This window comes from Clupea harengus, chromosome 9, assembly GCF_900700415.2.
Source record: "Clupea harengus chromosome 9, Ch_v2.0.2, whole genome shotgun sequence".
In the NCBI taxonomy this organism is placed as follows: Eukaryota; Metazoa; Chordata; class Actinopteri; order Clupeiformes; family Clupeidae; genus Clupea; species Clupea harengus.
The window spans coordinates 29,283,165-29,295,664 of NC_045160.1; the positions used below are offsets into that span (position 1 = coordinate 29,283,165).

Genomic DNA, 12,500 nt, shown 5'->3' on the forward strand with positions numbered 1-12,500 from the left:
CATAAAATATTTCCCAGTAACAGTCCCGAGACTCCGCCATCTTGTTTCGATATTTTTGATTACTCCCGCCCCTATGAGCTACGTTGGCTTCCAAATCACACACACGCCGAGCTGATTGGCTCTCAGCATGCAGCAAATGGCTCTCATTTGCATAAAGTTAAAGCATGCCCAACTTTCAGCAGGCAGCAAAGATGTTTTTTTCCTCAGCAGGCAGCAAATCGCTTCCATTCTATCCCAATGAGAGCAGCACGATATCGCGTGCCGTGGACACCCACGTTTATTATCTCCCTAACACACACACACACACACACACTAAACCTCACACACACCATCAGTTATCATCTCCCTAACACACACACACTAAACCTCACACACACCATCAGTCATTATCTCCCTAACACACACACACACACTAAACCTCACACACACCATCAGTTATCATCTCCCTAACACACACACACACACACACACTATCAGTTCAGCAGGTTCCATCCTTCTCCAGTTTGTTGTTGTAGTCATGGTGTGTGACGTCATTCATTCATTCATTCATTCATTCATTCATTCATTCATTCATTCGTTCATTCGTTCATTCATTCATTCATTCGTTCACTCATTATGAGTTGCCAACCTGGAAAAACATCTCATGCCTTCATCACATCGTGACAGCCACCAGCCAATCATATCCCTCGAGCTGGAGATGGAGATGGAGCTGGTGTGTTTCTGTGTGTGTGTGTTTGTGTGTGTATGTGCGTGTGCGTGTGCGTGTGCGTGTGAGGAGCTGGGTACAGAAGCAGTCAGTGTCGATAATTCTTCAAAGCTTGACAGAGTTCATGTCAGCTAGAGGAGCAAACCAAGACAGGATGGTCTCCCCTAACACACACACACACACACACACACACACACACACATTAGTCAGAGGTATTTAAGAGTGGAAGATGGCAGCATATGACTTCATTTAAATACATCTACATCTAACTGTCCTCTAACAGCAAATGTTGGTCTTTATAATCGTGTCGCTTCCGTTTGAAAACTGAGAAAGTCATGAAATATGTTCAAGTTACTGCTTCAGAAAAACATATGGCATCATAACAGATGTTAGTTAACTGCACAGAAGTCTTGAACATGAACAACTTTAAGTCAAATGTCAGATGACCGCTAGGCCTGTAGTTAGCCACAAGACCGCTAGGCCTGTATTTAGCCACAAGATCGCTAGGCCTGTAGTTAGCCACAAGACCGCTAGGCCTGTAGTTAACCACAAGACCGCTAGGCCTGTAGTTAGCCACAAGACCTCTAGGCCTGTAGTTAGCCTGCTGGGTACTGAAGCTGCAGTCCTCACTGGACTCAGGAACACCACTCTACCTTCAGGGGAGCAGGGAGAACAGAGAGAGCACTGAGATGGAGAGAGAGAGAGAGAGAGAGTGATGGAGAGAGAGAGAGAGTGAGTGTACTGAGATGGAGAGGGAGAGAGAGAGAGAGAGAGTACTGAGATGGAGAGAGAGAGAGAGCACTGAGATGGAGAGAGAGAGAGAGTGTACTGAGATGGAGAGAGAGAGAGTGATGGAGAGAGAGTACTGAGATGAAAGGAGAGAGAGAGAGAGAGTGATGGAGACAGAGAGAGAGAGCACTGAGATGGAGAGAGAGAGAGAGAGTGAGAGAGAGAAAAACAGAAAGAGAGCGAAAAAGGTTGAAGACAGAGAGAGACAGAAGATTTCAGAGGATGGATGAGTGTGTGTGACATGTACAGATTATTGTGTGTGTGTGTGTGTGTGTGTGAGAGAATGAGAAAGACAGACAGACAGAGAGAGAGAGAGCGAGTGTGTGTGTGTGTGAAAGAGAAAGACAGACAGACAGACAGAGAGAGAGTGTGTGTGTGTGTGTGTACCAACATGACTGCTTATGAAGAGGGTGGAGTCTCAGGGTTAGAGATCTGTGTTGCCATGGTGTTGTGTTTGTGTTGTCACGACGATCATTCCTGCTTGCTATGAGAAGGAGGAGGTGGGGCTGGGTGCCACCAGATCCCAGGGGTGTAGCAGAGCCAGATCAGAGCCAGATTCCTGCCAGACCAGATCAGAGCCACATCACAGCCACATCAGAGCCAGATCAGAGCCAGATTCCTGCCGTGTTTGTGGGCTTCAATCCCACAGTCGATCCAGTCCTGACCCGGTACCCATCCGTACTGGACCAACACAGGACCTGGTGTGTGTGTTGCCTACCACTACACACACACACACACACACACACACACACACACTCTGGATCCATCCCAGGAGTGATGTTCTTGCGGGGCTTGGTTCTGCTTTGAGCTCCTAAATGCTCCAAATCTGTCCTCTCAGGGTTGTCCCGTGATACGCTGAAGAACCTGCTCAGGAGCCCACACACACACACACACACACACACACACACACACACACACCACACACACCAGACACACACACACACACACACACACACACACACACACACACACACACACACACACACACACAGTTCCTGTCTCTGTGGCTCTGTCTGGTGGTCCATTCCCATCCAGCCACTAATGCCAAATCTGGGGCCACCTGCCCCACTCAACCCCCCTGGTGAACACACACACACACACACTTTCACTCACACACACACACACACTCACACTCACACTCATATACACACACACACTCACACTCATATACACACACACACTCACACTCATATACACACACACACTCACACTCATATACACACACACACACACACACACACACACACACATACACACATACTGCCCCCCGTCTTTAAATGTGTGACCCTGAAAAAAACAACTGCAATAAAAGTGTATAGACTTCACATAAAGCTGCCACATAGATAAAGATAAAAATTCTATATATATATGTATATGTATGTATATTTATTTATTGTTGTTGAGTCGTATAAATTATATTGTGTTTTGCCTTCATGTCTGTCAAGCCCCACACACATATGCCTTGTGTAAGGCTGAATGTTGGAGGTGAACACACACACACACACACACACACACTCACACACACACACTCACACACATATGCCTTGTGTAAGGCTGAGTGTTGGAGGTGAACACACACACACACAGACTCACACACACGTTAGTGTCAACTGGTTTACACTGCACATGGTTTAGTGTGAACTGGTTTAGTGTGAACTGGTTTCCACTGCTCGAGGGCTGGGGAGGATGTTCACTCTTACACTGGAACTGAAATGGAGTCCAATGAAGATCACAATAAAAACAACATTATACACACTGGGTGTGTCTGGATTGCTTAGGTGTGAGAGTGTGTGGTGTGAGAGTGTGTGTATAGCATGACTGCACATGTGTGTGTGTGCACTCTTGTGTGTGTGTGTGTGTGTGTGTGTATGCACTCTTGTGTGTCTGCATACGAGTCTATATGTGCCCTCCATATTTAGATAAGTGTGTGTTTGTATAATTAGTCATGTAGTTGTGTGGGGTTAGATTTGTGTGTGTGCGTCTTAGTTGGTGTGTGTGTGTGCGCGTTAGTTTGTGTAAGTTGGCGTGTGTGATGTGTTGGCTTGCTTGTTTGTGGGCTGTGTGTGTGAGATGTGCTGGCTTGCTTGTGTGTGTGTGTGTGTGTGTGTGAGATGTGCTGGCTTGCTTGTGTGTGTGTGTGTGTGTGTGTGTGTGTGTGTGTGTGTGTGTGTGCTGGCTTGCTTGTTTGTGGGTTGTGTTTATTGATTGACAGGGTGCAGAAGAAAATTCCAGCAATTCTCCAGGCCTCGTAAGTTTTCCCACAGGAGACAGTACACGACACGGGAATTTGTCCAAGAATTAGAGAATGTGTGTGTGTGTGTGTTTGTGTGTGTGTGTGTGTGTGTGTGTGGAGGGACGGCTGTTCTGAAAAGACTGGGAATCACTGAGGGGCATTCCTAAACACCAGGACGTCATACAAATGAACACACACACACACACACACACCTTCCTGATGGGAGCAATTAGCATGGCAAAACGCTCACAGCTTTCAGCCGTCCTCTCCCTGACTATGAGGGGGACCCCCCAGGATCACACACACACACACACACACACACACTGTCACACAAACATGCCCTCAGAATCACACACACACACACACAGTCACACAAACATGCCCTCAGAATCACACACACACAAACATGCCCTCAGAATCACACACACACACACACACTGTCACACAAACATGCCCTCAGAATCACACACACACTGTCACACAAACATGCCCTCAGAATCACACACACACACACACACTGTCACACACACTGTCACACAAACATGCCCTCAGAATCGCACACACACACACACTGTCACACAAACATGCCCTCAGAATCACACACACACACACACTGTCACACAAACATGCCCCCAGGATCACACACACACACACACACACTGTGACACAAACATACCCTCAGAATCACACACACAGACACCCTGTCACACATCTTTTTTGCAAAACAATAATTTTTGCAAAGGTATGGGGTGTCTGATTGAGAGTGTGTGTGTGTGTGTGTGTGAGAGAGAGGGATGGGAGATGGGGTTTCAGGTGAAATGAAATAAGTCTGAGTTCCAGTGAAAGAATCTAAACTATAGTGGGTTGCAGATTTTTACTACACACTCCTCTATCACGCACACTCACAATCTGTTTTCATCTTTATTTCCGTCACCTGCCCGCGCGTTAAACACTCAGCTAGGGCTAGACTCGCGCGCCTCTCTCTCTCTCTCTCTCTCTAGGGTCCGTGTCTCCCCCCGCCGCCCCTCGTCATTATCATCTCTGTCCGCGTGCTTAACGGGGCTTTCTTTGAGATGCTCGTGGCGCTCCCATCGGATGAATCCGTGAAAGTGGAGAGAGCATGAGCGAGATCGATTTGCTTCATCTCGAGCGGATGCGTGCGCCTGTGGCAAAACTCCATGGACACGCGGACATGAGCACCCAACATGGCCGGTGTAATATTGGCCTGTGGCGGTGATTGTGTGTGTGTGTGTGTGTGTGTGTGTGTGTGTGTGTGTGTGTGTGTTTGTGTGTGATATCGGCCTGTGGCGGTGCAGCAGAGGAAATGTCTCCAGAATCCGGTTGCGTTATTAACAAAAAGAACAACTACTGCATAGACGTCTGTAGCCAACAAAAACAGTAGCAACAATCACACACAGAACAGGGTTATACACACATAAGCCTAACTATTAAATAATAATATCAATAATAATAATGATGATAATAATAATAATTAATGTTTGTGCCTTTCAAAATGTATTTGATGTCATTGGTATGATATTTTAGACGTTTTCATTTCAAGTTAACTTGGTTGTGTGTAGGGTCAAAGGGACTTGCTTGCTCGCGTGGCAGCTTCTAAATAAAGTTCCTTTTTTGTCGAGTAGCCTAAGTGACTCGCGTGACATTTCACGGACGGTTAACAAGAAAGCAGATAGCTGCACGAGAGGCCAACCAGATACTAAGTGACAGTCTGGTGTGGTGAACAGCGCGCTCCTTTTTCACAAAATTAGCAGAAGAAAGAAGAATCCCATCTCTCCCCCTCCCTCCCTGCACCCCTCCCTCTCCCTCCCTCTCTCCTCTCCTCTGTCTGCGAGTCCTCCTCTTTTTTTTCTTTCCCTAAAAAAATCCATTCTCCCTAATTCAAACCTTGCTCTGGGACAGCTCGCGTGGCAGATTGCCGGCTAATTAGTTTAGAGGGAATTTAATTTGATTAACTTTCCACAACTCCAGCGGGCCGCCAGTTGGGCCGGGCTTTCAGAGCGCGCGGGGCCAGGCTCGCTGATCTAATTACCATGTTTGGCCAAGCTGCGCGAGCTGCTCTTTTTTCCTCTTTTTTATTCCGCGCGACCATTTCAGGTTCTACAGCTGTGCGCACAGGGGCTGGGAGGAAATAGTTTAAACTCCACCATCCATCTCTCTCTCTCTCTCTCTCTCTCTCTCGCTCTCTCTCTCTCGCTCGCTCTCATGGGACCACGGTAACTCTTTCTCGGGAAAAAGCTGTTTTTTAATGTTTAGTGGACTTATTTATATTCCATTATGCCGGCTTTTGACTAAACGATTAATAAAAATGCAACGGCGCAGCAGCAGCTAATTTCATTTTTTTTCCTGCACGTCGTTTTGGGAATACAGATGGGGCGTGGCTCGAGACAGACCGACTCCAGCCCTTCGCTTTAGTAGCCCGAGCCACAACCACCCGACTTTCTCGTCCTTGGAGGTGGAAGGTTTTTTTTGTTCACACACTGACTGATGTCGCACAGGTAGTCCTAGCAACGGCACTGAGCCTAAAAGTTTACAAGGCCGAGTGGGCTGAAAGGCGCGGGGGAAAAACTGATTCTGCTAAAGTCTCGCTCCCACCGAAGAAAGCACCACAGCCGTCTGGGGGCGAGGTGAGAGGTCAGTTTGCCAGAAGTTAAACTGTTGCCAGCGCTGAGCTCGAGGAGCCTTGACCCGCACTCGTGTTAAACAGTGCGCGCGGGGCCTCAGCTAATCCCTTCAAAGAGAGCGCGCTAACCCGAGCCCCTCATCAGACTTTCAAATCCAGTCTTGCCCCCGCGTGTTTGTTCTCAAAACGAGCTTTAATCCCGACGCTGAAAGGCGCGCGGCTTTAACTGGAGCGTTTTGAAATTCATTGGGCTATTAGCAGACACAGTAACATTCATAAACGCCTTTCTCATTCCGCGAGCGCTGTGTCAACACAGGGCGGAGGGGAGCGTGGCGGGGGGCGTTCTCCTGGAGCTGTGATTGACAGCTGGAGAATGCCTCTGCTTAGGCCCGTCCCGGGTGGTGTGCGGAAGGTTTTAGGCCGCTCGCTCGAGCCGAGGCATCCTCCTTCCCCTCGGGCCCTGATCGAGATCCACTAGCTTTTACCATCACGTGCGTCGTCTCTCTGACATTAATCGTTTCCGATGGTTGTCCCGTCACAAACGCAGGGTCTCAGCTCCTCGCGCTTCCCGGTGAGATGGTCAGACGTGGGATGATGACCGATCGCTCGCGCATGCAGATTGGCCTAATGAAGCGGGGGGGGGGGGGGGGGGGGGAGGAGAGAGACGGAAGATTGATGAGACCGCGAGAGTCTGGTGGATAGAGAGAGAGGAGAGCGAGGAGAACCGGATGAGACAGCGACAATCTGGGTTCAGATGGAAAAAGAGTTCGAGGGTGGTCCAATCTGACAGCCTATGCGTTTGTCGGTCTGTCTGTGTGTCTGCTCTCTCTCTATCTCTCTCTCACACGCACACACACACACACACACACACACACACTCTCCCTTTGTGTGTGTGTGTTTGTGTGCAGCCCTTTTGGGCGCCATGAGAGGAAGATACAGACAGGACACAGACCAGTGACGAGTTCATTAGAGACCAGATGCAACGGTTATGTCCGTTTCAAAAATGTTTACCTCGTTTTTTATTTGCAGCGTTTACTTCGTTTTTTATCAGCCCTGCAGATGAATGACCTGGTGTTAATATAGTCTGAAATAGATTAGCTACAGAACTAGCTCCATCGGCATGTGCTTAGGCGCGAATGTTTAATTATATATAAATCTCTGGGCTTGTAGACTGGGGAAATATAATTTGCTAATGTTCAAAATATCTATATTAATTGTGCTTAAACGAAGAAAAACGAACAATGGAACGAAAATTATTCCCTGCCTTGCTTCATATCCGAGCCGCTCAAGAGCTGCTTCCTCGCGACTGCTCTCTGTCTGATGTTGTTTTGTGGCCTATGGTTGCTATGGTTGCTACGTGTCCCGTTATTCTCCGGCTCAGTGGCCAAATCAACGAACGAACTAACGAAAAAAACGAAGGAATTAATGAATTGATCCATTAATATAGCATAATGGCATTGATGGATTATTACTACAGTCCATTTACAAAAATGGTATTTAACATGTTCGACTGCTGTCCACTTTCAGGGTGTTATCCTGGCAGGACAGACCAGCAGCCTCCGTAGCGGGCGGCTCAACGCGCTACGTTCACGGACTGAGCGTCATGGGTCCTTTGTCCCAGCTGCCATCAAACTCTAACTATGTGACTCTACACTGTTTTGCACTATACGTCTTATCTTACACTGTACATAACCGTATTGTATTGTATTGTCTGTTTGTATCGTATTGTCTGTACGTATTGTCTGTACTTATTGTCACTATGTGAGCTGCAAGATACTTGAATTTCCCCACGGGATTAATAAAGTATATATCTATCTATTCGGTCGACACAACGGTCATGAAATAAAATGATGGCAAGGCGAGTTAGCCGCGCAGAACGATTCCGTTCACAAAGGCCCGGTCGGAGATAGTATGCGGTGACGCCAACATCCACACACACACAGGCTAAGACATTATGCAACATTTCAATTAAAAAAAAAATTGTGTTTAGGAAATGATGATTCTGGAAATCACAAACAAACTAAATAAATGTTCTGGCTAAAATGAAAATACATAAAACAGAATATATAATTGCTCTAAGATATAACAGATCGCACGAATATCTTCTCCTTTTGTGCTATGTGAGTGTGAGTGTGAGTGTGTGTGTGTGTGTGTGTGTGTGTGTGTACTGACATGGCCCCTATCACAGACCAAAGGGAAGCTTTAGACACAGAGCTTCCGTGTGACAGGAAGGGCGGTGTTGAGATCTAATGCTCACTACTGTATCATTGGTTTCAAAATATGTTAAAGTCCTCGAGCTTTCCGCAGGGTGCGCGCGGTGACACTTGTTGCCGTCTGTGTGTCACTTAAACACGTCTGCAGCGCGTGCCCGGTGGACCCGTTAACATGCTGTTGCTGTGTGCATATGTTTGTGTTGATGGATGGGGTCTCTGTCTCTCAATCTGTGTGTGTGTGTGTGTGCGTGTGTGTGTGCGTGCATGTGTGTGTGTGTTGGGGACAAGGTCTTTGGACTCGCCAGCTCTTTCAGCCTCAAATTACCTAAATGCACCGTGACAAAAGCGCCCGGGGTCGCACTCTGCTAACCTGGTTACGAATGGGGCGCACGCGGAGGCGCGGATGGTGGCAGCAGCTGTTTATGCCCCGGGAGAGGAGCGGGCCCAGGGAGAGGAGAGGAGAAGAACACGAGATGGGTGTTTAAGAGGGGGGAGAAGAGAGGAGAGGAGAACAGGAGAGGGGGGAGAGAAGAGGAGAGGAGGAGAGGGGGAGAGGAGAGGAGAGGAGAGGAGGAGGAGAGGAGAGGAGAGGGGGAGAGGAGAACAGGAAAGGGGGGAGAGAAGAGGAGAGGAGAGGAGAACAGGAGAGGGGGAAGAGAAGAGGAGAGGAGAGGAGAGGAGGAGAGGGGGGAGAGGAGAACAGGAAAGAGGGGAGAGAAGAGGAGAGGAGAAGAGGAGAGGGGAGGAGAGGAGGATGAGATGGGAGGAGAGGAGAGTTCTGTAGACATGACTCATGGACCAGGCTTTACCGTCACCTTGTCACGAGAATGACCGTTCTGGAGAGCACGGAGCCTGACGGGGGCTGTCTTCCCGTTCCGCTCGAGGGGTATAAGGGCGCAAATCTGATTAAAGACAGGGAGTGATCGAACGCGCGTGCAGCAAGAAACATAACCTGCGAGAGAACAGAGGCCACCGGAATTGATTTTACGCGCCACGAAAAAGACATCCAGTCCTGCACAGCACCCGGGCCTCCGTGGTCCGCCGCGAGAGCTCGGAGAGGTGTGTGTGCGGTGCCCGTGGAGTTTAGAATATATTGGAGATTAAACATTTCATTCATACGGTCTACGCCACACACGGTTGCACGCGCATCTCTATTGGCAGTGATAACGGCCGTTTTGCAGGCGATTGTATCGCGACCACTGAAGACATTTAAATGAGTTAGAATAGATTTCAGTTCAAACTACATCACGAGCCGGTGACAAGCAGCTGGCTTTTCTTGCCAAAGCACATAAGAACCTCTCCACCCTCCCTCTCGCTCTCCACACACACACACACACCCACACACACACACACACATTGTGTGAAATATCCCAATAGAAGTGACAGAATTGGACAGAAGTCCTGTAGTACCAGTGTTCGCCTTTCATTGTGTAGTTATGTTGAAAACATGCTCGGAGACGTAAACAACGATTTAATGTCAATGAGAAAAACGTGTCGTACAACATTCTATCGATTATATGCCGATAGTTTGTGTCTTACCGGCCTTGTACATCTTTTTATTCCATTCTTCCCTGTACTGGTGGCAACTATAAACAAATGCAAACAAAATACAGGACAACATAGTGGTGGACATCCAGGACATTTATTTGTGCGAATAAACCCAACGGCTGCACATAACAGAGTTAAGAGTCCAATTGACTCCTTAAGATACACACTGTCATTAAAATGATCACGTAGACGGACTAGAGTCCAATTGACTCCTTAAGAGACACACTGTCATTAAAATGATCACGTAGACGGACTAGTCTGTCAATGTGTGGTTCTGTGAGAAGCCAGATATCTTCTCCGTTTCGGAAGGTCTTCATGTGTTAGGACACGACCAGGCTAGATGGTCTAACCATGAGTTAGGACACGACCAGGCTAGATGGTCTAACCATGTGTTAGGACACGACCAGGCTAGATGGTCTAACCATGAGTTAGGACACGACCAGGCTAGATGGTCTAACCATGAGTTAGGACACGACCAGGCTAGATGGTCTAACCATGTGTTAGGACACGACCACTGAGTCAAGAATCCGTTCTCGGTGAGTGCCCCAATGAGTTCAGTCATCAAGGATAGTATGTCTCCAATCCAACACTGTGTGTGTACGGCTTCGGGAAACGGTTGACTTTTTTCAAACTTGACGGGTGGAAACGGAGCACGGGCTAGTCTGATTTCCGTTCAGCCGTGTCCACGCGACTAGGGCACGAGCGGTGGCTCCTTTATCACTCGAGCTCGTAATTAGTTTAGTAGGCCTATTAATGTAGCGCGTGCCAGGCAGCCCTGTTGTGGCGGTTTTAAACTCAACACTGTCATCTCTCTCTCTCTCTCTCTCTCTCTCTCTATCCCTCTCTCGGTTTCTCTCGCTTTCATTTCTGAAACCTGTACAGTGGCGTGGTGTAGTTTAACACTGGCTATCTGTCAGGGGATACACACACACACACACACACACACACACACACGGGGCATAATCACTCACTTCACTTGTTACACTTCCTCGCCTATGAGAAATAGCATTGGTTAATTCCCGTGAAACGTGTGAAAACACGCCGCTTAAACGGCCTTATCAGGGGTTCGACCCAACGTTTAGGCTCCATCTTCACAACACTCGGGTCTGCGGTCAGAGCTGGAGATACTGTTCCTACGGCAGGAACCCCTTCAGAAGCGCGCGCAGCGATGCTGCTGCCGCCACATACTGGGGACCTCGCGGAAAGGGTTAAGGGGTATCAGTAATGCGCGCGGAGTGGGAGGCGCAGCTCGAGGCGCAAAGGCATTGTCATGCAAAGAGACCACCGCCTCGGCATTGTCTCGCGGACTACCGACTTTATTATAAACACCCCGCGAGCAGCACGGGCGGAGCAGAGAGCCGTCAAACTGAGAGAGACAGAGAGAGAGACAGGATCAGAGCGCGAGAGAGAGATCACGAAGGAAGCCAAAGGAGGCAAGTGACGAGGGGAGTCGGTGGCACGTAACCGGTGAGGCAGCACGCACACGAACGAGAGACCGGAGAGCGGTACAATTATCTGTCTGACAGTTACACAAAAATAACCCTAAACGCCGAGCGAGCACCGTTGACCCTGCAGAGGTGCCGCGTCGTTACCGGCGGAGCGAAGGGAACCGCAGAGAGGACAGCGCGTGAGCAGCGGATGCTCCTCTGAGCCGAGCGCCAGCTCGCGCCCCCCTTGTTTTCGGAACTTTATCTTCCCGCGCCTGCAGGCTGCAGCGGCCGCACGGACCCCATGTATAAGATGGATGGATACTCCTACCTGAACTCCTACGACTCCTGCATGGCGGCCATGGAGGCGTCGGCCTACGCGGACTTCAGCTCCTGCAGCCAGGCCAACAGCTTCCAGTACAACCCCATCCGGAGCGGCTTCGGGCCGAACCCGGCCTGCCCCCCTCTCAGCTCCGCGAGCTGCACGCTGGGCGCCCTGCGCGAGCACCAGCCCGCCCCGTATTCCACAGGTAGGCTACGGTTCCCGCTGCAGGGCCCGGCGACGGTTAGATGACGTCTCGGCTATCATTGCAAACAGGCCCGTGGTGTCATTTAATTAAGCTATTTCATGTATATCTGCATTTAGAAGCAGCTGATGCGGAGGGCCTAAGTCATAATAAATCACTGTTTGGAATTTCGTTCAGACAAAGTTTTGTAAAGGATGAGAACCCGACATGTTGGTCACTGACGTATGGAATATTTAATATTTATATTTCTGGCTCTCAGAAGCTCTGCTGTTCGTTTATGAATGTAATCAATTAATTTAGTCTTCTTATCATAATACTGATGCATGTAATCAATTAATTTAGTCTTCTTATCATAATACTGATGCATGTAATACATTCATTTAGTGTTTTTATCATAATACTGATGCATGTAATCA

The 12,500-nt window shown here is 48.6% G+C and overlaps 1 protein-coding gene across 1 annotated transcript in view; it reads left to right on the top strand.

Moving 5' to 3' along the window:
• Positions 1-11,861: 11,861 nt before the first annotated feature.
• phox2a (paired like homeobox 2A) overlaps positions 11,862-12,500 on the top strand; it is a 2,555-nt gene continuing 1,916 nt past the window's right edge. Inside the window, exon 1 of the mRNA XM_012842031.2 lies at positions 11,862-12,087. Within this exon, the coding sequence (XP_012697485.2) occupies positions 11,862-12,087 (226 nt within the window). The remainder of the gene's footprint in view (positions 12,088-12,500) is intronic.